This window comes from Salvelinus sp. IW2-2015, linkage group LG16, assembly GCF_002910315.2.
Source record: "Salvelinus sp. IW2-2015 linkage group LG16, ASM291031v2, whole genome shotgun sequence".
NCBI lineage: Eukaryota > Metazoa > Chordata > Actinopteri > Salmoniformes > Salmonidae > Salvelinus > Salvelinus sp. IW2-2015.
The window spans coordinates 8,216,487-8,244,136 of record NC_036856.1 but is presented as its reverse complement, the minus strand read 5'-3'; the positions used below and the strand labels follow the sequence as shown (position 1 = coordinate 8,244,136).

The 27,650-nt window shown below is 42.5% G+C and overlaps 1 protein-coding gene across 3 annotated transcripts in view; it reads left to right on the top strand.

Annotated features, from left to right (window-relative positions):
- The first annotated feature begins 284 nt into the window (after window positions 1-284).
- LOC111975735 (dual specificity protein phosphatase CDC14AB) overlaps window positions 285-27,650 on the top strand; it is a 53,041-nt gene continuing 25,675 nt past the window's right edge. For all 3 annotated transcript variants that reach the window (XM_024004287.2, XM_024004285.2, XM_070447494.1), the window contains exons 1-5: window positions 285-767; window positions 1,228-1,318; window positions 1,744-1,819; window positions 5,718-5,810; window positions 19,395-19,474. In XM_024004287.2, coding sequence (XP_023860055.1) covers window positions 671-767; window positions 1,228-1,318; window positions 1,744-1,819; window positions 5,718-5,810; window positions 19,395-19,474 — 437 coding nt within the window. In that variant the 5' untranslated portion in view covers window positions 285-670. The remainder of the gene's footprint in view (window positions 768-1,227; window positions 1,319-1,743; window positions 1,820-5,717; window positions 5,811-19,394; window positions 19,475-27,650) is intronic.

Genomic DNA, 27,650 nt, shown 5'->3' with positions numbered 1-27,650 from the left:
TTAATAGCATCTCATTCTCATGATGTTATTTTGCATTTCCTATCAGCTATAACTTTGTTAATAATTCACTGGGCCATGCTAAACAGGCATACAAAGTGTCTTACTCATATAGGCCTGTTTATACAGTGTTACTTACACATACTGTTATAGAGTTTTTATTATACTATTTACTGTGCCCTTAACACCATTGTTGAGTATAGGCACAGTGATTCTGATCGCTGATTGGTTAAGGTAGACATGACCTGGAAACGTGCCTTTGTGTGGTGATTGGATGGTTACCATGTGACGTCCCTATCCGCAATCATGGCAGGGAAAATATTTGTGCGGTGTCGGAAATAAGTCTGTTGTTTGTAATGCATTGATATTTTCCTCAGTTAACGCAACGCGGAATGAAACCAAGAGGCATGCAAATATTTTTTGGCTGCAGGGCTTCACTTTATCCTTGGGCATGGATTTCGAATTGGAATGTCCAAATGACGTCTAATTTATTCTTTCAGCCTAGATAGAGTAGAGCAAAGTGCGTGGCTAGCAACTAGGATAGCTTCTGTCTATCCAGCTAACTTAATTACTGTACTTTAAAAAAAATATATATATAGATAGTCTGATACCGTTATCTAGCTAACGTTAACTTTTTCCCAGTTTAGTCGGTATTTGCAACTTGTCTGTGTCGATGCCTCTCGACAGTCTTAAACATTCTGCTATTCTTTCAACTTTGTTTAAAATGGCAGACGACATAGAATTGATAGGAGCTTCTGAATTTATAAAAGGTAAGTGGAAATTAGGTAGTTGTGTAAACTTGCTAACGTTAACTAACAGTTATCAAGCTAGCCAACTCAATAACGTTAGTATTTCGCCAACCTGGCTACTAACTAGTTAGCGCGAGCGAGCCTTTGCACCTCGCGAGCCAATGTACTGGTCTAGCTCCTCTCTGTCTGTGATTTACACATGCGTTCGAGAACTGCTAACTTGATTACTCATATTTTCAAAGTAAATTTAACTAGCGAATTAATCTGCCATTTTGAGTTTAAATTTACATTTGATTTAACGTAGCAAGCTTTGTACGGCAAGTCAGCTACTTTTTAATGACAGCTTGCGGGAAGCAAGAGAGACAGTCGCATGAGTAAACAATGTTGCTATAAACGCCTTCTTCCTTTGTAAAGTGTGTTGTGGATGGAGGTTTTTATGGTCCCGCAATGTTTGTTGTTAAGAGTATCCATGTTTTTTCAGATCGATTATATTTTGCTACCCTAAGAAGCAAACCAAAAAGCACTGCAAACACGCACTACTTCTGCACGGATGACGAATTTATCTATGAAAAGTAAGATTTGTTCTCCCTCCCAGAATCTCTTCTCACTTCCATTCGCTTCAGTGCATTTGATTAGTTACACTTTATTGGACAGCGGCAACAAGTCGCTTGGGCTGTTGAGGAGCTTTCATTGTAATTATGTAACAGCTTTTCATTATACGTTTTCCAATTCAGATTAATAAAACCGTTGTGTTCCACTCGGCTTGGGGTTGACCAATGGTTTGCTTAAGTTTAACCCTCCCCGCTGAACAGAAAAGTAAAACAAACTGTCTGTGGTTACAATACACACATATTTAATTGATAATACATATAGCAGATGGGGTTAATTACTGAATAGGATAGCTTAGTCATCTCTGTATTAGACATTTCTATTTAGAATATCAAGAATTTAAATATGTTAAGTAGTCTGACATTTTTAAATGTTCATTATATTTCAGCTTCTATGCAGATTTTGGACCCCTCCACCTAGCCATTCTGTATAGATACTGTTGTAAACTCAACAAAAAGCTGAAGGTAAGTCCTGTGCCTCTATCTCAAGCCTTACCTCCCTCAGTAAGAATGTGCAGTATGCATCTGTGACAACAAAAACACTTGTGGAATTCTACCTCCCACACCCTAATTGACAACAACTGCAAGGTTTGTGACATTTGAAAGCATGGCAACGCATACAGTAGTGTGCTTTATGGGGTTAGTTATTAGATAATTACAAATCACACACATTTTCCCCCCGCCTAGAGTTTAGTTACTTGCAAGGACAATAATAAATTCATAGGCCCTACCAAACATTTTTCTGTTTTGCAGTGCCTCGCATTGGGAAACTTGAAGGGTAGGAATGGAATGATTGGACAAAACAAAGTCCTCAGACCGTGTAAATTAGGGCTTTGGCGAGGTTATTGGTGTTTTGTTTTTAGCCACCCTACACCTGTCCCAAAGCTGCGTTGTCACTTTCCCTCGGGCAGAGAGAGTCATTGGAGATGCCAGGATAAGCTGGCCTTCATTGCTCCCCGTTGCTCAGCAGTTTTATTGGGCTGACACAACACCACAATCTAGTCCAACTTGCAGTATAAGCTACAGCTATATTCCTGTCTATTCTGGAGCCTCCCAAAAGAATGATTAGATAATACTGTTTGTCATGTTTGGTGCAAGTGAAATCAGGAGTGTTATTACCACTTTTGTTAACAGGAGAGGCATTTTGTTTATAGATCTACCTTTGTTATTATTTGTTGATGTGCATTAGAATTCGAGTTCAATCAGGGCCTGGCTTTTATCTAGGAGTCATTACATTGTTGCGGTTTACGATTTATAACTCAATTTTATGCCAAGATTTTACATGAAGTTAGTTTGTTAGGCTCACCTGAGTATTCATGAGTTCTTGTTGACATTCAGGGTACATAAATTCTCCAGATATGTTGCTTGCTCAGCCATCTCAATTATCTTCAAATCTAAGTGGGGTCTAGGAGATGTGAAGCTCTAGCTAGGTCTGCTCAATTTTAGCTTTCAATTGCCCTTTTAAAAGGCCCACCAGGCCAAAACCTTCACAAGACCCTAGTCAAGGGGAGGTCCCATCGCTTTTGTCTAACTTGGTTATTCTCAACTGAATGGGTCCAGGGTGTCTGAGTAAAAAAACATGTATTTATTTTTATTTAAAAAAACAAAAAATACTCCAGTCTGACCTTAAATTACATAAACCAGGTAGAAAATGTGTAGAAATTATGAATTAAAAAAATGTACCTCATACTTTTTTTCTTTCTTCATTCACAGTATTTTTAATATAGTGCTGTTAGCAGTGCTATTTTGGTTGATTTTGTGGTCTCAAACCAGAGTTTATTAACATTCTTCATCAAGAATATTAGTATTGTTTAATTATTGAACATTAAAGAGATGGGTATGTTGTTCCGTTGACATATAATTGCTACATTTACTATCAATATAGCATTAAAAATAGTTTTTCAGATTGTATTTTGGTGATTATTTTTTGCGACTGAAACAACTTGGTACAATTTGGGTCCTGAGGCAAAACCAGTTGAGAACCACTTGTCTAACTCATGTCTTTCTACCACCTTGTGCATGTAACTCTCAGATAGTGTCATTAATAGAGGTTCTGCGTCTGTCTTTTTGTCCTGTCAATTTTCCATCGATGCAGACAGTCTGTAGGTCTGTCATATGTAGATGTTGGTCAATGTTGAAGGTAAAGTCTCAAGCAAGCATGATGTTTTTACCACTGTCACCCCCCCCCCATCCCATTTCTGCCAATGCCACCGCGCTTCGCCCTCCGGTGTTTGTGTTATGAACAGCTTGTTGCCTTAGGGACGGCATTCCTTTGAACCTCACTGGTTTGGATCTGCTGCATGACAAGCTGAGTATCGTCTGGAGAGAAAAAGACAAGGAAAAGTGGACAACCCTGATTGAGAAATGCTGAAATTATACAGTTTGGAGGCTGAAATGTCTGTGAAATGAGTCAGGTTATCCCTTTGACAATTACGCTTTGACCATACCACACCTGTTGGACTTGAGTCCATTTGTGTTTTTGCCCCCACTCACCTACCCTGTTTCCACATCCTCTCACCACTCATGCATGTGCCTGGCCTGGCCTCAGTTTTGTCTAACTTAACCTGTTTAGTGATGCATTTCAACATTTTTTTTACCCTGATCTTTACCTAGAGAGGATGTAGGAAGTGTAAACATCTTGTGTTCACTGCTCACTACATTTGAAGTTGAGTAGATTCAATCCATTTCCCAAATAATTTCATAAACATTACAAAACCATAAATCAAATCCATCCACGTGTATTGCTTCAATATCTTGGAGGTTTAGGCCTACTATTTTAGGTCTAGGCCTACATCTTCTAGCAAACCTTGTTAGATAGTCTGAAGTATTTTACATGTAAAGTGAAAACATTACAGCAGATTAAGTCTGTTTTCCCCACAATCCAATATAGGCTATGTTTTCGTGGTTACATTTCTCTGTGATATAGCAATTTACTTTCTCTATTAAGACTAGCATATTGGTGCCATGAATGCAACAAGTAGGTCACTTCCCTCAGGCCTAGATGATGGTATTGATTCATGACCAGGCCCGATGTCTTTTGCTATGGTAAAATATTCCTCCCACACCCGTCCAATGGAAGTTGCTGCCTATGTTTTCCTCTTGGAGGAAAAGACTGAGGTCATCCTTACAAGCCTCTGCAGTTTCATTTCCATACCACACTTCAATTAGTATAGAGACTTTAGCATGGTGCTCCTCACATTTCTGTTTAGGCTTATATAGCAGCGACTGGATTTGTGTCTATGGATGTGTCTATCTTCAAGCTTGCCGTTGCTGCTTCCAAGTGCTTTGGCCCCCTCGGGCAGTGATTCTGAATGAAAACACTGACAGCGGCACACGCTGTCTCACACACCTGCAGCCCACCTGTGCTGCCAGCGGTGGCGACGTCCTGTCTGCATCAGTACATATCAGGGTTTTTCTGGGTCAAAAAGGGGCTTAGGTGGTGGGCGCTGCAATGGGCGTGTGGCAATGGGCGTGTCGGCCCCTATCTTGGGGGATTTAGTGACTTTTTAAGCCACTTTCCTGCAATTCTACAAATTTCTCCATGGCGCTGAGAGATTTGTGCAGTTTTAAAGCAAATTTCCTGCAATTCTATGCATTTTGCCATGGCTAATGCTGTTCTTTTGCTGAAACATAAAATCAATACTGCAATTAATTGGTTTTGGATTTTTTTCAATTTTCCCTGACTGTCTAGCTAGTGATTGTTAGTTCTCAAAGATTATATTATAATTATTTTTTTACATCTGATTTTAGTTATTTTAAGTTTACACTGAAAGATTTTTTCCATCCCGAAAAATATAAATTTTTATTTATAAAAAAGAAAAGAAAAATATCCTTTTTAAATATATATATTTTTTACACAGTTTGTCCTGGGCTAAGTGTTTTCGGGCCGCCCAGAACAAACTGTGTAAAAAAATATATATATTTAAAAAGGATATTTTTCTTTTTTTTATAAATATTATTTTTTTTTTTTTTCAATGGCAGAAAAAATCTTTCATGTAATATCATATACAAGCCAGAACTAGATGTGCTTTCAGGTCTATTAATTAGCTCCAAAACTGCCATGTTCTTGCATCTTTCTCTTGAGTAGAAAATAGGAAGCTGACGAGTTCATCGTTGTTGATTTCTATTTACTGCCACTAACTGTTATATAGGCCTAGCGTATGTTTATGCCACATATAAATACATGATCATGCATAGTACTGTACAACCTATGGTCACCTAACCATTGTTGTTTAGACATGGTTTAGTAGAGTTTGACTCATCCAGTGTTTGAATATCTTGATCAATTGTTCTAATCTAAATAGCTTTAATGTGATGTTTTAATTGTTGTTTTCCTTACGTGTTTTCTCCTTTTTGTCTGCAGTCCTTCACACTGACCAGAAAGCGAATTGTACACTACACCAGCTTTGACCAGCGGAAAAGGGCCAACGCTGCTGTTTTAATCGGTGCCTATGCTGTGAGTATCCTCTCTCGCTCTCTGCAGGGAAAGGAAGTTATGCAAGGGGAATAGTGTATTTTGGGACATTATGTCATGCTGCACCTCCCGAAGTAATGCAGCTCAAATCATTTTGCATTAGTATCAATATACCCAGATGTGCCGATGCACATTTCCCCTAGCGTATTGTTTTTATTTTGTTTTGGCGCTTTTGTTGTCAATCAAGGCCTTTTTTGAGTGCTTCTTTCAGCCAGTGCTGGCTGACTTCAAGGTGACACAACCCCTGCAGTTTTAACCATGCCAGCCAGGTCTCTGACTCCCTTGGAGTCAGAACAGAAACGGATGGGAGCTGCTGATATATATAGTCAGCCCTATTGTCCTCAATGTCCTGCCACAATGGCCCTATCTTCCAGCCCTTTTGAATGCCCAGCAGCTCCTGTTGCACTAGGCCCTATTCATTTGGCCCCTTGCTGCCATCCATGGTTGAAGGCTGTCCTTTCGCTTCCAATCAGATATCAGCCTTGACTGTAATATGTGACTGCATCCCCTGCCAGCTGGCTGCTCTGTCACGTGGCAGTAAACGAAAGGATTTATCTGGTGCTTCTGGTGCTGTGCTGTGATGATGACATGCCTTATGACAGATGCCGTAGATGACATGATTATCTCCGGCAATGTGGGTCAGTAGTGTTTCACTCAGTGGACTGTGCCCAGTCCTTACCCCAAGGGAACAGACGGAGGGGTCAGCATCGGTCATAACAACCTTGTATGTAATTTAAGGCCCTACTCAGAATATTTCCATTGTGATGCCCAGCATCTAGAAGCTTTAATAAACCTGGACTTGACCCTCCTCTAAGGTAAGCACGATATAGGCTATATCAGGCTTCATTCTGGTTTCAGCACTTAATGGCTAAACGCATGATTGATAAACCACAGTTGTGTATCTCAACCATGTTTACAGTTTCTTAACTAGCTAGCCTATCTAAATCCCCAAGTAATATTGTATTGCTGGCCTGGGTTAGATTGAATAGGGTCTTTTCTCTATAGCACTATTTGTCTTGCTAGCAGCCCAGGCAGGCCACATTGCTCTGGGAGGAGATATTAATAAGCAGCGTTGCAGCAGGGAGCATGCTGGATTATAATCTGGATTTGGATTCCTATCCTGAATAACAGTGGCAGGAGGATGGTTGCATGCCATAATACACCCCTGGTCCTCCCCAAACAACAGACACCCCTGAAGTGAACCCTGTATAACATACTGTCCTATGCACAGCTGTACTGAAGGGTCCATGCTAGCTTTGTCCTCTCAGCATGTCTAGACACTAGCCATATTGATGCACACTAGCCATATTGACACATGGTCAGATGCTCTTCAATATTTATCCATGCTCGAAAGAATTTGATGTACTGCACTTTCTAACAACAAATAGGATTTGATCCACTCACCTTAAAAGATAAGTTTACCCAAAATCCACAAACTCCCAAGGGATTCCGTACATTGAAACTAGTTAAGTGGAGTTTGCCCTCTCCCCCCCTCTCTCTCCATGTAGTGCTGTACTGAAACAGCTGCAAAAAAGGGTCACGTGACTCATGACGTTGCTGGATGCAGGCCTCGCTCTGCTCCGTTGCCAGTGAATTGATGATTCAGAAATTGTGTACTGTTTTATTAGCTATTTTTGTCAAAAGTACTAGCGGTTTTGAGTCAGGAAATGTGTACTTTTCCACCTGAAACATTTGCCCTAATTCATATAATTGTTTTATGTTGGCGACTGCCACAGTAGCTGAAATGGATAACAACTGTGCATGTGTGCTCTCGGGGCAATCCCTGCTATGTAGAAACTTCACATTATGACCTTATTCCCAGATGTTTTTTCCCCTGATAAGTGTAGACCGCGTTACACATTAGTTATACAAGGTAAACAACAACCTACAAATCTGTCTGACGACAAAATACTCACAAGTTGTGAAGAACTCTACTGGAAAGTCGCCGACGGTGTCGTCGAACCGTATTTATTTGAGCCTGAGTATTTGAATGAAGAATTGAGGCAAATTGAGCTTCAATTGGCCATCAATGCCCTAGCTGCCGCAGCAGTAGCTGCACCACTGACCCAACCCATGCCCAGGATCAACACAGACTGGTGGTGCAGTTGTGGCAATTATGCTCCAATACCTCGAATGAGGAATGTTTGTGCTGCAGAGAATTTGAATACGCTACTACAATTCTTACAGAAATGGAGGAACGTAATGATTGCTTTTGCGATCACAGGGATTTTGATGCCCACAAACTCTGATGTCCTGGATTCCCCCCCCCCCTCGTATCTAATGAGTAAGTATCTTAACTTTACTTTATTGAATGGTTATCACAAACATTTGAGTGGAACCCTTAGTCGGTTTCTGTTTTCATATTAGCCCAAAACATTAAATAGCCTATGTCTATTTATCGCAATGTAAGGTGGCACAATGTCTGTTGTCTCTCTCCCCCCCGTCATAAATGAGTAGGGTATATACAGTGCATTCGGAAAGTAATCAGACCCCTGGACTTTTTCCACTTTTTCCCCCATTTTTTTACGTTACTTATTCTAAAATAGATTTTAAAAATATATATGCTAATCAATCTACACACAATACCCAATAATGACCAGGCAAAACAGGTATTTAGATTTTTTTTGCAAATGTATAAGAAACATACCTTATTTATGTAAGTATTCAAACCCTTTACTCAGTACTTTGTTGAAACAACTTCGGCAGCGATGACAGCCTCAAGTTTTCTTGAGTCTGATGCTAGAAGCTTGGCACACCTGTATTTGGGGAGTTTCTCCCATTCTTCTCTGCAGATCCTCTCGAGCTTTGTCTGGTTGGATGGGGAGCGTCGCTGCACAGCTATTTTCAGGTCTCTCCAGAGATGTTAGATCGAGTTCAAGTCTGGGCTCTGGCTGGGCCACTCAAGGACATTCAGAAACTTGTCCCGAAGCCACTCCTGCATTTTTTTGCTTTTTTTCTTACGGTCATTGTCCTGTTGGAAGGTGAACCTTCGCCCCAGTCTGAGGTCCTGAGCGCTCTGGAACAGGTTTTCATCAAGGATTTCTTTGTACTTTGCTTTGTTCATCTTTCCCTCAATCCTGACTAGTCCCTGCTGCCGAAAAACATCCCCACAGCATGATGCTGCTACCACCATGCTTCACCGTAGGGATCGTGCCAGGTTTCCTCCAGACGTGACGCTTGCCATTCAGGCCAAAGAGTTCAATCTTGGTTTCATCAAACCAGAGAATCTTGTTTCTCATAGTCTGAGAGTCCTTTAGGTGGCTTTTGCCGAACTCCAAGTGGGCTGTCATGTGCCTTTTTACTGAGGACTGGCTTCCGTCTGGCACTCTAGAGCTCTGTCAGCGTGACCATCAGGTTCTTGGTCACCTCCCTGACCAAGGCCCTTCTCCCCCAAGTGCTCAGTTTGGCTGGGCGGCCAGCTCTAAGAAGAATCTTGGTAGTTCCAAACTTATTCCATTTAAGAATGATGGAGTCCAGTGTGTTCTTCAATGCTATAAAACAATGTTGGTACCCTTCCCCAGATCTGTGCCTCGACACAATCCTGTCTCAGAGCTCTACGGACAATACCTTTTGACCTCATTGCTTGGTTTTTTTTCTGACATGTACTGCCAACTGTGGGACCTTATATAGACAGGTGTGTGCTTTTCCAAATCATGTCCAATCAAGGTAGTCCACCACAGGTGGACTCCAATCAAGTTGTAGAAACTTCTCAAGGATGATCAATGGAAACAGGATGCACCTGAGCTCAATTTCGAGTCTCATACCAAAGGGTCTGAATACTTCTGTAAATAAGGTAGTTCTGTTTTTTTATTTAGAATAAATGTGCAGAAATTTAACCTCTTTTTGCTTTGTCATTATGGGGTGTTCTGTGTAGATTGCTGAGGAACATTTTTTATTTAATCCATTTTAGAATAAGGCTGTAGTGTAACAAAATGTGGAAAAAGTCAAGGGGTCTAACTACTTTCAAAGTGCACTGTATGCTAACCTGTAGAGCACCTAGGCCTTTATGTTTACATGATATGGTGCAATGGTAATAACACAAGAACACCTCGAACTCTGTAAAGATTAAAGATGGTGCCGACCGAGATGGCCGCCTCGCGTTCCTTGGAAAATATGCAGTATTTTGTTTTTTTATGTGTTATTTCTTACATCGGTACCCCAGGTAATCTTAGGTTTCATTACATACAGTCGGGAGGAACTACTGAATATACGATTAACGTCAACTCACCATCGTTATAACCAGGAATATGACTTTCCCGAAACGGATCCAGTGTTTTGCCTTCCACCCAATACAATGGATCTGATCCCAGCCGGGGACCCTATGCGGAGGGACTGCCGTAAAAGGGGCAGATAGCGTAGCGGTCCTCTTGTCAGGCTTCGGAGGGACGGGCAGCATCGCGCTCCACTCTGTCCTAGCATACTACTGCCAATGTCCAGTCTCTTGACAATGAAGTTGATGAATCCGAGCACGGTAACATTCCAGAGAGACTCAGGGATTGCAACGTGCTCTGCTTCACGGAACATGGCTAACTCAAGAGACGCTAACGGAGTCGGTGCAGGCCAGCTGGTTTCTTCACGCATCCGCGCCGCAGAAACAATAATCTTCTGGTAGAAGAGGGGCGGGGGGGTATGCCTTATGATTAACGAGACGTGGTGTGATCATCATAACAACACACAGGAACTCAAGTCATTCTGTTCACCTGATCTAGAACTCCTCACAATCAAATGTTCGACCGCATTATCTACCAAGGAATTCTCTTCGATCATAATCACAGCCGTATATATTCCCCCCCAAGCAGACACATCGATGGCCCTGAACGAACTTTATCTGACTCTTTGTAAACTGGAAACCACACACCTCGAGGCTGCATTCATCGTAGCTGGGATATTAACAAGGCTAATCTAAAACAAAACTCCCTAAATTCTATCAGCATTCGATTGTGCTACCGGGCTGGTAAAACCTGCGCCGGATCATTGTTACACTCACTTCCGCCGACGCATATAAGGCCCTCCCCCGCCCTCCTTTCGGAAAGCTGACCACGACTTCCATTTTGTTGATTCCAGCCTACAAAAGAAACTAAACAACAAGCTCCCGCGCTCAGGTCTGTTCACGCTGGTCCGACCAATCTGATTCCACGCTTCAAGACTGCTTCGATCACGGCGGATTGGAATATGTTCCGCATTGGTCGTCCAACAACAACATGGACGAATATGCTGATTCGGTGAGCGAGTTCATTAGGAAGTGCATTTGACGATGTCGTACCCACAGCAAACGATTAAAACTTCCCAAACCAGAAACCGTGGATTGACGGCAGCATTCGCGTGAAACTGAAAGCGCGAACCACTGCTTTTAACCAGGGAAGGTGACCGGAAACATGACCGAATACAAACAGTGTAGCTATTCTCTCCGCAAGGCAATCAAACAGGCTAAGTCCCAGTACAGAGACAAATTAGAGTCGCAATTCAACAGCTCAGGCACAAGAGGTATGTGGCAGGGTCTACAGTTATCACGGATTACAAAAAGAAAACCAGCCCGCGTCGCGGACCAGGATGTCTTGCTCCCAGACAGGCTAAATAACTTTTTTGCCCGCTTTGAGGACAATACAGTGCCACTGACACGGCCCGCTACCAAAACCTGCGGGCTCTCCTTCACTGCAGCCAAGGTGAGTAAAACATTTAACGTGTTAACCCTCGCAAGGCTGCAGGCCCAGACGGCATTCCCAGCCGCGTCCTCAGAGCATGCGCAGACCAGCTGGCTGGTGTGTTTACGGACATATTCAATCAATCCTTATCCCAGTCTGCTGTTCCACACATGCTTCAAGAGGGCCACCATTGTTCTGTTCCGAAGACTAAGGTAACTGAGCTAAACGACTACCGCCCCGTAGCACTCACTTCCGTCATCATGAAGTGCTTTGAGGAGACTAGTCAAGGACCATATCACCTCCACCCTACCGGACACCCTAGCACTCCAATTTGCTTACCGACCCAATAGGTCACAGACGACGCAATCGCAACCACACTGCACACTGCCCTAACCCATCTGGACAAGAGAATACCTATGTGAGAATGCTGTTCATCGATTACAGCTCAGCATTTAACACCATAGTACCCTCCAAACTCGTCATCAAGCTCGAGACCTGGGTTCTGACCCCGCCTGTGCAACTGGGTCCTGGACTTCCTGACGGGCCGCCCCAGGTGGTGAGGGTAGGTAACAACATCCCACCCCGCTGATCCTCAACACTGGGCCCACACAAGGGTGCGTTCTGAGCCCTCTCCTGTACTCCCTGTTCACCCACGACTGCGTGGCATGCACCCTCTCAACTCAATCATCAAGTTTGCGGATGACACTACAGTGTTAGGCTTGATTACCAACAACGACGAGACGGCCTACAGGGAGGAGGTGAGGGCCTCGGTAGTGGTGTCAGGAAAATAACCTCACACTCAACGTGTCAACAAAACAAAGAAGATGATTGTGGACTTCAGGAAACAGCAGAGGGAGCACCCCACATCCACTCGACGGGTCAGTAGTGAGAAGGTGGAAAGTTTTAAGTTCCTCTGTGTACACATCACGGACAAACTGAATTGGTCCACCCACACAGACAGCGTTGTGAAGAAGGCGCAGCAGCGCCTCTTCAACCTCAGGAGGCTGAAGAAATTCGGCTTGTCACCAAAAGCACTCACAAACTTCTACAGATGCACAATCGAGAGCATCCTGTCGGGCTGTATCACCGCCTGGTAGCGGCAACTGCTCCGCCCACACACCGTAAGGCTCCCAGAGGGTAGTGAGGTCTGCAGAACGCATCACCGGGGGCAAACTACCTGCCCTCCAGGACACCTACACCACCCGATGTCACAGGAAGGCCATAAAGATCAGCAAGGACAACAACCACCCAAGCCACTGCCTGTTCACCCCGCTATCATCCAGAAGGCGAGGTCAGTACAGGTGCATCAAAGCAGGACCGAGAGACTGAAAAACAGCTTCTATCTCAAGGCCATCAGACTGTTAAACAGCCACCATAACATTTAGCGGCCGCTGCCAACATACTGACTCAACTCCAGCCACTTTAAAAATGGAATTGATGGAAATTATGTAAAAATTGTCCACTAGCCACTTTAAACAATGCCACTTAATATAATGTTTACATACCCTACATTCCCATCTCATATGTATATGTATATACTGTACTCTATATCATCTACTGCATCTTGCCATCTTTATGTAATACATGTACCACTAGCCACTTTAAACTATGCCACTTTATGTTTACATACCCTACAGTACTCATCTCATATGTATATACCGTACTCTATACCATCTACTGCATCTTGCCTATGCCGTTCTGTACCATCACTCATTCATATATCTTTATGTACATATTCTTTATCCCTTTACACTTGTGTGTATAAGGTAGTAGTTGTGGAATTGTTAGGTTAGATTACTTGTTGTTATTACTGCATTGTCGGAACTAGAAGCACAAGCATTTCGCTACACTCGCATTAACATCTGCTAACCATGTGTATGTGACTAATAAAATTTGATTTGATTTGGAAAAAAAGAACTTCAAGAATTAAACTCCACTGAACTCGTTTCGATGTATGAAATCACTTGGGAGTTTCTGGATTTTGGGTAAACTTTCCTTTTAAAGGGGATACAGCTATTTAAGGGATTTATAAATGAATGATATGTACCATTGATTCTTGAAGAATATAACTTATAAATGACTCATGAGCTTAGTTTAACTGTTGTACTCCATCAGAAGCCAAACTATGTAAGCTGTTTTACTCTGTTTGTATACAAAGCAGGGGTTGGAACGAAAATTATTTTTCAATATGTTTCGTTCTGAATGGAACAATACATTTTTTCCCCTTCCATTCCACATTTCCAACAAGCAAAAAGTTCTGAACCAGTTCAACATAAAGTAACATTTTATATCGTTTTTTAAAACCTGTTTTTTATATAGCTCAACATTAATCAATTAGTGCTTATAGAGCACCAATCAGTGACTCGCATCCTTCAGAGCGTTGGCTTAACGTTGGACCAGAGATACAGTGGGGAGAACAACTATTTGATACACTGACAATTTTTGCAGGTTTTCCTACTTACAAAGCATGTAGAGGTCTGTAATTTTATCATAGGTACACTTCAACTGTGAGAGAAGGAATCTAAAACAAAAATCCAGAAAATCACATTGTATGATTTTTAAGTAATTAATTTGCATTTTATTGCATGACATAAGTATTTGATACATCAGAAAAGCAGAACTGAATATTTGGTACAGAAACCTTAGTTTCAATTACAGAGATCATACGTTTCCTGTAGTTCTTGACCAGGTTTGCCACACACGCAGCAGGGATTTTGGCCCACTCTCCATACAGACCTTCTCCAGATCCTTCAGGTTTCGGGCTGTCGCTGGGCAATACGGACTTTTGGCTCCCTCCAAAGATTTTCTATTGGGTTCAGGTCTGGAGACTGGCAAGGCCACTCCAGGACCTTGAGATGCTTCTTACGGAGCCACTCCTTAGTTGCCCTGGCTGTGTGTTTCGGTCGTTGTCATGCTGGAAGACCCAGCCACGACCCATCTTCAATGCTCTTACTGAGGGAAGGAGGTTGTTGGTCAAGATCTCGCGATACATGGCCCCATCCATCCTCCCCTCAATACGGTGCAGTCGTCCTGTCCCCTTTGCGAAAAGCATCCCCAAAGAATGATGTTTCCACCTCCATGCTTCACGTTGGGATGGTGTTCTTGGGGTTGTACTCATCCTTCTATTCCTCCAAACACGGCGAGTGGAGTTTAGAGCAAAAAGCTCTATTTTTGTCTCATCAGACCACATGACCTTCTCCCATTCTCCTCTGGATCATCCAGATGGTCATTGGCAAACTTCAGACGGGCCTGGACATGCGCTGGCTTGAGCAGGGGACCTTGCGTGCGCTGCAGGATTTTAATCCATGACGGCGTAGTGTGTTACTAATGGTTTTCTTTGAGACTGTGGTCCCAGCTCTCTTCAGGTCATTGACCAGGTCCTGCCGTGTAGTTCTGGGCTGATCCCTCACATTCTCATGATCATTGATGCCCCACGAAGTGAGATCTTGCATGGAGCCCCAGACCGAGGGTGATTGACCGTCATCTTGAACTTCTTCCATTTTCTAATAATTGTGCCAACAGTTGTTGCCTTCTCACCAAGCTGCTTGGCTATTGTCCTGTACCCATCCAGCCTTGTACAGGTCTACAATTTATCCCTGATGTCCTTACACAGCTCTCTGGTCTTGGCCATTGTGGAGAGGTTGGAGTCTGTTTGATTGAGTGTGTGGACAGGTGTCTTTTATACAGGTAACGAGTTCAAACAGGTGCAGTTAATACAGGTAATGAGTAGAGAACAGGAGGGCTTCTTAAAAAAACTAACAGGTCTGTGAGAGCCGGAATTCTTACTGGTTGGTAGGTGATCAAATACTTATGTCATGCAATAAAATGCAAATTAATTACTTAAAAATCATACAATGTGATTTTCTGGATTTTTGTTTTAGATTCCGTCTCTCACAGTTGAAGTGTACCTATGATAAAAATGACAGACCTCTACATGCTTTGTAAGTAGGAAAACCTGCAAAATCGGCAGTGTATCAAATACTTGTTCTCCCCACTGTAGCTAACAAGCTTGTGTGTGCAGAGCGGCAGCAGAATACATTTCCTGTATTGGCCAATAGGAGACTGATAACGTTGTGGGAAGAGTATTGCACTGATGGTATGTCTAATCTGTCACTCGGTGACCCTCATTAAAGCTGCTATCACTTATTCCTTCCTAGACAATCTCTCCAGGGTAGATGCACAAAACGAAGCGCTGAGCAAAATTTTGCCTGAACCTTGACCGATGCCCAAGATGAACTTTTCAGTCATTGACACTGAAATATCACGTTCTCTTTCAAAACCAGGCCATATAGTTTCTCCCAGCTGCACGAGTCATTAGTTCTCAAATGCACACTGAGAACATAGCATTCAGAAATCAATATCGTGCCTGGTGAACTGCGTTTAACCAATTTAGATGGGATACAGGATGTGATGTTTGTCTGCGTTGTTATAACATCTGTAGCTACATCATGTGGATTGTGTTGACTTTAATAAGGAGAGAATGTGCTGGGAACACGGCAGGGCGGTCTGCTACTCCCTGTGTTTTCTTTCCAAGTGGGTCTCCATTGATCCGATCACGTGATTGTGTGGGCTCTGTTGAGCCCTCCTGGCCCTGCTCTCATTACAGAAGTTTGGTGCTGCTCTTCAATACAAATGACCCGCTTTCAACCCGAGAGGATTATATGTGGGACAAACAGCTGGCCCACATTCTGTATGATGGATCACGTGGGACAACACACTCCCACACCAGCAGAATAGTTTAATCTGGTGCGTTTTTGATGGATCCAATTGTCTGACTGGTGAATATTTCATGAAGCGGGAGCAGGAATAACAAAGCTCTGTTCTACTTGCTGAGAAGACGTCGGCTTCATGCACTGTTTGGCCTCCGTGTCACCAGACCCACTGACACACAAGCTGCATTCACAAGCCCACTCTCCCATACATGCCCCTAGTCGAGACAAATCATCCAGTCAACCTTTGAAAATTGGCACTCTAGGCCATATGTGTTAATTGTTTACGCCATGGTCCTGTTACAGCAGTTGGGTGTAAGAAAGTTGGTCTTAAATGCTAGGTCGGTGGCGTAGCTACGTCCGACTTTGGGATCAGAATTGACACCTGTTGCACCCTAGCAACCAAAAATAAGACTAGTCGTAGCTAAGTCTGGCTTAAGCAATGTGCGTTCATGCGATTTAATGCTTCATATTGATGGTTGCTAGGCAGCGGTCCTTACTAGGCTGTTACCATCCTTGTGGCAGTTCTAAACTTTACGAGGCATGTCCCATCACTTCGCAAAGCCCACCACTATGCATGACCTTTCTTAACCACAACTGTATGGATCAATCAGTAATTACTATCACTGAATTACGAAAATAAGTAGACTGCCATTGAAGGCATTTATCGTGTTGTTGCTTACTGAAACTCCCAAAGTCATCCAAACGTTTTAGATACTTTAAAGCGACAGCCGTGTGTTGTCAACTGTAATTTCAGCACCGTTATGATTGGGACAGCGTTATCGCGCTGCTTTGAGACAACCGTGGGGGGACTCCTCTTGATAAATCCATCAATGTCAGATTTCTGTTTTCACAGAATCTTCGTTTTGAGTATTTGGTTCCAATTAGGCTGGGAAAATGTTAGCCAAATTCAGGTGCGTGGTCATGATGATAATCTAGTTTGTCTATCAGTTGTCAGAACATTTTGCTAGCATGTAAAGTAGCCCACGCTAGCCTAGTATAACAGGTGGGTCGTTTTGCTCCTTACTCATGTAGTAGCCTGGGCTATATTCTGAGTAAAAACCCTTGTCTGATAATCAATCAACCTGTTTCTTTTTCACTGAATCTCCATCTGTGTATTTGGTTATTGGATCTATTAGTTTGCTGATATCTGATCAGACACATTTAGCGTGCTGTAATGTAGAGTATAAATCAAGTGTGTTATTTTTGCGATTGACTCGCGTATAGGCAACTCGAAAAGCCCACAGTGGTTGTGATATATGAACACGAAACTCACGTCCTTTTGAAAATATAGATAGCTATTTTCTGTGCGTGTCAGGAAAGAATGTCCCAGTTGAACGCCCTATGCCTTTTCTCTACTAGACATACAGTGAGGGGGAAAAAGTATTTGACCACTCTGCAAAACATGACTTAGTACTTGTTGGCAAAACCCTTGTTGGCAATCAGAGGTCAGACGTTTCTTGTAGTTGGCCACCAGGTTTGCACACATCTCAGGAGGGATTTTGTCCCACTCCTCTTTGCAGATCTTCTCCAAGTCATTAAGGTTTCGAGGCTGACGTTTGGCAACTCGAACCTTCAGCTCCCTCCACAGATTTTCTATGGGATTAAGGTCTGGAGACTGGCTAGGCCASTCCAGGACCTTAATGTGCTTCTTCTTGAGCCACTCCTTTGTTGCCTTGGCCGTGTGTTTTGGGTCATTGTCATGCTGGAATACCCATCCACGACCCATTTTCAATGGACTGGCTGACGGAAGGAGGTTCTCACCCAAGATTTGACAGTACATGGCCCCGTCCATCGTCCCTTCATTGTGGTGAAGTTGTCCTGTCCCCTTAGCAGAAAAACACCCCCAAAGCATAATGTTTCCACCTCCATGTTTGATGGTGGGGATGGTGTTCTTGGGGTCATAGGCAGCATTCCTCCTCCTATAAAAACACGGCGAGTTGAGTTGATGCCAAAGAGCTCCATTTTGGTCTCATCTGACCACAACACTTTCACCCAGTTGTCCTCTGAATCATTCAGATGTTCATTGGCAAACTTCAGACGGGTATGTATATGTGCTTTCTTGAGCAGGGGGACCTTGCGGGCGCTGCAGGATTTCAGTCCTTCACGGCGTAGTGCGTTACCAATTGTTTTCTGGGTGACTATGGTCCCAGCTGCCTTGAGATCATTGACAAGATCCTCCCGTGTAGTTCTGGGCTGATTCCTCACCGTTCTCATGATCATTGCAGCTCCACGACATGAGATCTTGCATGGAGCCCCAGGCCGAGGGAGATTGACTGTTGACTATAACACTATAACATTTTTGAAATGCGTTTTTCTGGATTTTTTTGTTATTCTTTCTCTCACTGTTCAAATAAACCTACCATTAAAATTATAGACTGATCATTTCTTTGTCAGTGGGCAGACGTACAAAATCAGCAGGGGATCAAATACTTTTCCCCCTCACTGTAGAATGTACGCCCAGGCGTAGCACGTAGATGGGCTAACGCCCAGGTGGTGCAACAGGTATCATTTTTATGTCTGCCGTAGAACACATTTTACGTCGGACGTAGAGTTACGACCAACCGGTCCCGGGGCCGTTTTCACTGGTTGTTTCCAGAGGAATGTTCACATTGTCTTTATTTTCTTTGTTCAGAGTAATTTTTTTGCAAGCCTTTAAAATTATTATTTATTTTGTACATGTAGAAATGAGCTAAATCTGGTCCTCTACATCCAAATGTTATGAACACACCTTGTACTCTGGCTGATAAATTAACTTATTCAGTGGAAATGAAATGGCAGACGTGCTGCTCCACTCTGTCGTTGCTACTCCTTGTATGGATGTGGGATGCTGAGGTGTTGAGTTCCGCAGTGTTTCGTTTTTAGCGTTGATTCAGATGAGCTACCTGCGTTGCTTACACGGTTGGGAGAGCAACACGTTCATGAATGGAGGACGTAACTAGCGTGTGCTTTTTATGTCCTCCATTTGGAGAGCCCGTGGTGCTGAGACGTGGCCTACTGGCCTCTGCTGTTGCCTGTGGAATCTCATCTGTGTGACACATTCTGTGTCCTTGTCTCCCGATCATGTTATATTAGTGCTCTAAGAACCAATCTTTTCAAAACCTGAATAAATCGGGAAGCTGGAGGATTACCAAAATCATGGAATGAAAGCTGTGTGGCTTCAGTAATTCAGTCATGGTTTATGAACTGCTTCCCTGTCTCTCTCCCTCCCTCAGGTCATCTACCTGAAGAAGACTCCAGAGGAGGCTTACAGGGCTCTGATCTCAGGCTCCAATTCTTCATATCTTCCCTTCAGGTAAGACCAGCCATGTCCACACTATCACACAGCAGCATGGTTTCTTGCCACAGAAACCATCATTGGATATTTGCCTTGGAAGCACATCTTGGCTAATTCCCTTACCTTTGTATCATGGTTGAGCTTACAGAGGTGTTTTTGTTTTACATTGTGTCTCTGCAGTCCATATTGTGGGGCTTTAAGCAGCTCGCGTACCTTTCGTACTGTGCTTGCTCTGCCTAGTGCATAGGACTGGTTCATTGGTCTGTTTCCCTGTCTTGTCTGGTTTCCACCTCCAGAGGAGACCGACACCAGAGGCTTCCCCAGTTCCCCTTTTTGTTTGTGTCACCTGAAACGGTGACGCCCTGTCTGTCCCTGGGACATCTGATACTCTGTAATAACTCTGCCATGCAACCCGACAGCACAGACATGGGTCACAGCTCCACAGCACAATTGGTCTCCTGTGACGCCTCCCTTTCTGTCATCCTCGTCGTCATTTTCCCTTAATCCTCTTATTAACAGGGTGTATGTCTTACATATACACACAGGCCCAATCTATTGTATGACGCATGACATGTGAGGCTAAAATAACTTCCGGAGTGTCTCGTGTCTATCAAAACCAGTTATTAGACCTGAAAATGCAGACGAATTGATGTGCTCTCGGATTGTAATAATACTTCATATAGTAAGGTCTTTTGGTAGTCCCAGGCTTGTGGCATTGACAAAAAAAATCTAGATTCTACAAGTTTAGCCTCCAATTGTTTTTAGTCAGTTATTATACCTGCCTTACTCCAAAACAGAACTTGTTTGTTTTACTCTGCATATTCCACCCACTCCATGAACACACACATCCCCTCTCTCCCCAGCATAACATGGAGTTAATCTGCTTTCTCGTGGCATAAGATATCTATGCCTGTTGTGGATCAGCGGACTCACTCTTTAAAAGGATTGGGCTACATTTTTAGAGTGGGCGTGACAAAAATTGAATAATAAAATATTTTCCCATCACTCGCCATTGTTAGGTGTGTGAAATGGTTTAATCTTTGTTAGCCTGGTTGCTTTCACTTGTCATATAACACAAACAAACAAGCAGTTTGGAGGGAGTGTACGGTTTAGAGTGTACGGTTTAGAATGGATAGCTGGATTAGATTTTGCCTGGCTACCCAGACTCCTTGCTCAGGCCAAACGCTACACCACGCCCATGGACATTAGCTTCTTCTCCGCAATAAGTCTGGATCAGAGTACGTTCCCGACCTTCTGACCGTCTGGTTGGCCCAGAAACGGATGGGTTGGGCCAGACCCAGAACACATGTGGGTGACGCAGCGGTTTTAAAAATTCATCATTGGCTTTGATACTTTGATTGGTTAGAGACAATCCAATCGCTGATGACTGTTTTGTAAAATGCCCCTCTTCACCTTAGTCAGACTGCCTTAATTGAAGTAATTTGGAGTGTGTAGTGAACCCGCAGAGCAGTGGAAGAATTTAGTGTGAGTCGTCAGGCTAGATTAGAGCTGCTTTAATTTGGTATTATTATTTATTTACCTTTATTTAACTAGGCAAGTCAGTTAAGAACAAATTCTTATTTTCAATGACGGCCTAGGAACAGTGGGTTAACTGTCTTGTTCAGGGGCAGAACGACAGATTTTTACCTTGTCAGCTCGGGGATTCGATTTTGCAACCTTTCGGTTACTAGTCCACCGCTTTAACCACTAGGCTACCTGCCACCCCACACTGGGTCAGGTGGGGCTTCTGTAATCCCAGCTGGTAATTTGGGGTCAGTCGTGTGGTGTAGACGTTGTCACAGTTTGTTGATGGAATTGTCCATTGTTAGATCGTCTATGCATTGAACAGGCCACAGATAACAGGAACAAGGCTATAGTGTGCACGTGCTCCGTAGCGAATAGCCTTACTTCATCAGCTCCTTCCTATTGAACTGTGGAGGGAGTCACACCCTCATGATCAGTCCCATCAGCATTCCAACTCAATTTCACATGGTTGCGAGGAATTAGGGATGTCGTTGGGGATATATAGATGTGATGTGTGGGAGCAGGAACGGGACAGAGGGTGGGTAAGTAAAGTGAAGGCATGTCAAGAGCTGTTGTATCTGTTCTCTGCCCCTACATTGACCTGTGATTGAGTTCTGTGCCTGTCTTGTACACATGGTCTGTGATTCATTGCTTTGTGACGTGGGTCAGCAGCCAGGCTCTATGGTCGATTTTTGGCCATTGTTGGCCTGAGTTATGATTGTGACAGATATCCACCTTTAGGGCTTGTCTCAACCTGCCGGTGGGTTTGGTGAGTTGAAGCTGAATAATATCATATAGTCCCATGGACTCTCCCTATGTTGCTAGCAAACGGATGAGAGATTAGGATATCTCACTGAACCCAGTTGTCCTTGCTGACTTCTCTCTCTTGTCAGTGCTTGGTTACAATTTAGGCCTATCGTCACTACATTCCTATGTTCTCTGACTACTCTTCCACTCCTTTTTTTATTTACTCACTAACTTACCACGAAGCATTCTATCTATCCACCAAAAGAAAATAGCGATCTGAATACAATGTGTACGACTTTGGAGTCTTCCTGGTCATAGAAGAATCATAGGCGCTGCAGTGTTTGCAGTTAGCCCTGTTGTCTCCTCTCTGTGGCGACGCCTCTATTGGCGCTCTCTTGTTTAATTGGGGCCTTGTGTGGCCCACAAAGATGGCCTTCTTGCCGGGACCACGGGGCTGTGTGAATGGAGAAGAATGGAGCTTTGTCAGTTTACTTGACCAGCTCTAATGGCCCCTAGCTAAAGGGATGGCACTTATGTAACTTGTTGTGTTGGGTGGAGAATGAACGAGTAGAGATTGGTGAAGAGGGGAGATGGTGTTCTCATTCGATCATTATGCTCTCTTGTCCCGCACTTTAAGCTGTGGGAGCATTCCCAACTACGCTAGAGCCCTATTTTTACATACTTGTGTAACGAAGGCTGGACAATCCGCCTCCCACCACTCTGCGTTGCCAGCACAATTTAGTTTCCTTTGAACTTGATTTGATGGATATCGCTGGGCTACTTTTAGAAAGTCTATTTCTAACTGGGCCTTTGACCTTATTCGTCCCACCTCTCCCCAGTGGCTCCCTCCAGAGGGTCGTGTGTGTGTGTTTAGAGAACAGTTGGACACAGATGCTTCCCTGATCCTCACCTCCCATAGTTAGTAGCTGACTTATTTTAACTGTGCGGACTGGAGTTTGGTTTTTGGATGGGGTTGTTACAATGTTATGAGAGGGAAATGGACGGACCACACACACTCACAGTAGTACATAGACACACATTACGTCAGCGGTCTCCAACATTTTCTAGCATGAGCTACTTAAAAAGAAAAATTAAACATGTCGCAAGATACAAATGTCTTTTTCTAGCTTTCAAATAGGCACGTTCCTCTCTTCTCCCCTGGTCCTTAGTGCACTACTTTCTCTTGTACAATGTTTTCTGTCAATAAACCTGGTAAAAGAATGGTTAATAAACCACTCCAAGTGGTATTTTTTCCCCTAAATTGTCTTTTCTCAGTTGTATATTTCCTGGTTTTAGAGTTGTTGTTTTTCTCAATTACAATTGTTCGTAAAGGAACAATGAAATTGGATGTTCTGAGGCCATGTCAATTGTTAAATCAATATTTTTTCGGGGGGGGTCTGATTTATTTTTTATTTTTTTAATAGCAGATTTTTTGTGTGTAATCCCTCTTTTATTAAAATTTTATTGTGAATCTAGCGAGTGAGCAATGTGCCTGTCTAGCGACGGATCTGTACTGCAGCTGCTCATTTCATGGCAGAGTTTGCAAATAATGGATACAAATGATATACTTACTCATTATATACTTCTGCTAGGTAAACCTACTTTGCAGTTAACATTTAATTTGAAAGGTTTTGGGGAAAGTATTTCTGTCAACCCACAAGACAGTTACCATATCAACTGGCTTCACACGGCATGATAGATAAATGCACGCACCATGTGTAGACAGACGGCGTCACTGTTGCTGGAAATGAATTTGCAGATATTGTTTTAGGTTTTTAAGCCAATAGTGGCTAACCAGCGGTGTGATAAAGCCAATATTGTGTTGATTACACGGTAGCTTGCGGTGTCTGATAGTTGTAATATTTGTTTGACGGTTTGCAATGGAACACATGAAAAATGTAGTATACTTTCGGAATTGTTTGGCGAGCTACTCGTAGCTGGGCTGCGAGCTTCTGGTAGCTTTCAATCAACCTGTTGGAGACCCCTGCATTACGGTTTGTAGGCACACATTATGGCAGGGGTCTCCAACCTTTTCTAGCATGAGAGCTACTTAATTTTTTTTTACTTCCGCAAGCTACTCGTTTTTTAAAAAACTTTCAAATAGGCACACTCTTCTCTTCTACCCTGCAATTTTCACCCGTGTCCTTGGTGTACAACAGATGTGTTCAGTGCGTTCAGAAAGTATTCATACCCCTTAACTTTTTCCACATTTTGTTGTTCCAGCCTGAATTCAAAATAGATAAAATATTTTAAAAAATCTCACCAATCTACACACAATACCCCATAATGACAAAGTTAAAACATATCTAATTTACATAAGTATTTACACCACTTTGGCAGCGATTACAGCTGTGTCTTTCTGGGTATGTCTCTAAGAGCTTTGCACACCTGGATTGTACAATATTTGCCCATTTAAAAAAAAATATATATATATATAATAATAATATTTGTTTGTTCTTTAAGGTCTGTCAGGTTGGTTGTTGATCATTGCTAGACAGGCATTTTCAAGTTTTGCCGTAGATTTAAGTCAACTTTTACTCGGCCACTCGACCATTCACTGTCTTGGTAAGCATCTCAAGTGTTGTATATTTGGCCTTGTTTAAGGTTATTGTCCTGCTGAAAGGTGAATTTGTCTTCCAGTGTTGGTTGGAAAGCAGACTGAACCAGGTTTTCCTCTAGGATTTTGCCTGTGCTTAGCTCCATTCCTTTTTTTAACCTGAAAATCTCCCTAGTCCTTGCCGATGATAAGCATATCCATAACATGATGCATCCACCACCATGCTTGAAAATACAGTATGAAGAGTGGTACTCAATGATGTGTTGGATTTGTCCCAAACAACGCTTTGTATTCAGGATATAAAGTAAATTTCTTTGCCACATTTTTTGCAGTCTTACTTTAGTGCCTTGTTGCAAACAGGATGCATGTTTTGGAATATTTGTGTTCTGTACAGGCTTCCTTTTCACTCTGTCAATTAGGTTAGTATTGTGGAGTAACAACAATGTTGTTGATCCATCCTCAGTTTTCTCCTATCACATCCATTAAACTCTGTAACTGTTTTAAAGTCACCATTGGCCTCATGGTGAAATTCCTGAGTGGTTTCCTTCCTCTCCGGCAACTGCGTTAGGAAGGACGCCTGTGTGTTAGTAGTGACTGGGTGTATTGATACACCATCCAAAGTGTAATTAATAACTTCACCATGTTCAAAGGGATATTGAATGTCTGTATTTTTATTTTTTACCTATCTACCAATAAGTGCACTTTGCGAAGCATTGGAAAACCTCCCTGGTCTTTGGTTGAATCTATGTTTGAAATTCACTTCTCGACTGCGGGACCTTACAATTATGTGTAGGGTACAGAGATGAGGTATTCATTCAAAGATAATGTTGACTATTATTGCACACAGAGCGAGTCCATGTAACTTATTATGTGACTTGTTAAGCAAATGAATTACTCCTGAACTTATTTAGGCTTGCAGTAATAAAGGGGTTGAATACTTATTGACTAAAGACATTTCAGCTTTTCTTTTTTAATTGATTAGTAGAAATGTCTAAAACATAATTCTACTTTAACATTATGGGCTATTGTATGTAGGACAGTGACACAATCTAAATGTAATCCATCTTAAATTATTGCTGTAACACAAAATTGCTGATTTTCTTTTTTTTCAGTTAGCTTTCTCCTGTTCTGGGATTTTTTTCCTATTTAAAAAAAAAAAAAAAAAAGATTTTTTTTTTTTACTCAAGATTACAATTCTTCATAGAGAACAACAAATTTATGTTTTTTATGTCTGTTTTAAATTGTGTTATTCCCCTTTTTAAATTGCCTATCTAGCGAGAGTGGAATGTGTTCGGTCTAGCAATGTTTCTGCTGTTAGGCCTATTGCTGCAGCACATGTTACGGTAAAACAAACATGTTATGCAAAAGAATCGCCACCCAATTGATACCAATAATCACGATATACAGTACCAGTCAAACGTTTGGACACCTATTCATTCCAATTTTTACTATTTTCTACATTGTAGAATAACAGTGAAGACATCAAAACTATGAAATAATACATATGTAGTAACCAAAAAAGTGTTAAATAAATCAAAATATATTTTAGATTCTTCAAAGTAGCCACCCCTTTGCCCCGATGAAAGCTTTGCACACTCTTGGCATTTTCCCTCGAATGAGTAGATGTCCAAACTTTTGACTGAAACTGTAGTTCTGTCAGGTAAGCCTACTCTGCAGTTAACACTTAATTGAGAAGGTTTTAGGGAATGTCTTTCTACCAACAAGGCTGTTATCATTAGCATCACTAATTGGCTACACACAGAGTGATAGACAAATGCGTGCACCAAACAGACAGATGGGCAATATTGCTGGCAGATATTATGTTTAGCTTTTTAAGCCAGTAGGGGCTAACCGGGGGGGGGGGGGGATAATGTCAATGTGGCTTTGATTGCGTAGTAGCCAGGAGCTTGATGTGTCTAATACTTGTGAGATTTGTTGATGACAGTTTGCAATGGAAACCATGAAAAATGCATGTACTTTCAGAATGATTTGGTGAGCTACTCATAGGTGGGCTGCGAGAAACTGGTAGCTCTCAATCTACCTGTTGGAGACCCCTGCATTACGGCATATAATCACACACACGTACAGAAACAGTTTCAGCCTTTTGTGTCTGAAACACCTTGTTTTGTGTTGTGAGTGGTGTCACGGTAACTGAACTCCTCATGTCTCTGACACACCACTTTGTATAGGTGGCCTCTTGAAGGCTCTTGGTTGAAGTTCTGCCATTTACTTTGATGCTCCTGTCAGTAACAGAGCGCTCCCAGCCTGCAGCAGCACTCCGACCATGAGAGAGGAACGAGAACAAACAGCTGAATTTGACCCAGATTCTTCTGCCAGCTACAATATGCCTATGAAATGAGGAATTAAGTACATGCGTGCATAATGTGCTTTTTGAGATGTTGTGCGTGCGAAATTGTGTGTTTGTGAAACAGGGAAGCTGTGTTTATAGATTAATTTTTAAAAGAATGTCAGCATTGGAGAATGCCAAATGAGCTGAGGCCGAAATGCAAGTGCTTTGATTTCATGAAAAGCTGTCTCTAGAAAGATATGTCTTCCCACATTCGCTGGTCTCCTCTCTCAGGGCCAATTCTCTGCACGCAACATCTCCTTAAGGACCTGACGAACGTCTTACGTGTTCAGTTTTCACCATGAATATATACATATACATCGATCTCCCCATTGCCCTGTTTCAAGTGTTCTTTCCAAATGTAATGTTTTTTTTGTTCTCCTTTGTCGTTGGCATATCTAGTATCCCAATTATATCCAAGGTCACTGTCTGTCACCTGAGAAGTGGATGGTGACATCACTTGTCCTGGCTCAAGGACTTATTCAATTGGAGCATTCCTCTTGATGCCCATGTCCCACAAAAGATGAGATGTTTGGATTCTATGTTCGGATATGGACCAGTGGTTTCTGATTTGTGTGTGTGCAATGGGGATGTTTGCTGTGTTTTGATAGGGGTGAGTACATGGAGGGTACCTTGTTTCGTAGCTGAGGTTTGGGGTCACCTTGTTTTTGAAAGATGTATTTTTTTGTCCATTAAAATAACACCAAATTTATCAGAAATACAGTGTAGACAGTGTTAATGTTGTAAATTACTATTGCAGCTGGAAATGGCAGATTTAAGGAATATCTACGTAGGCGTACAGAGGCCCATTTTCAGCAACCATCACTCCTGTGTTCCAATGGCACGTTGTGTTAGCTAATCCAAGTTGATCATTAGAAAACCCTTTTGCAATTATGTTAGCACAGCTGAAAACTGTTGTCCCGATTTTTAAAGAAGCAATAAAACTGGCCTTCTTTAGACTAGTTGAGTATCTGGAGCATCAGCATTTGTGGGTTTGATTACAGGCTCAAAATGGCCAG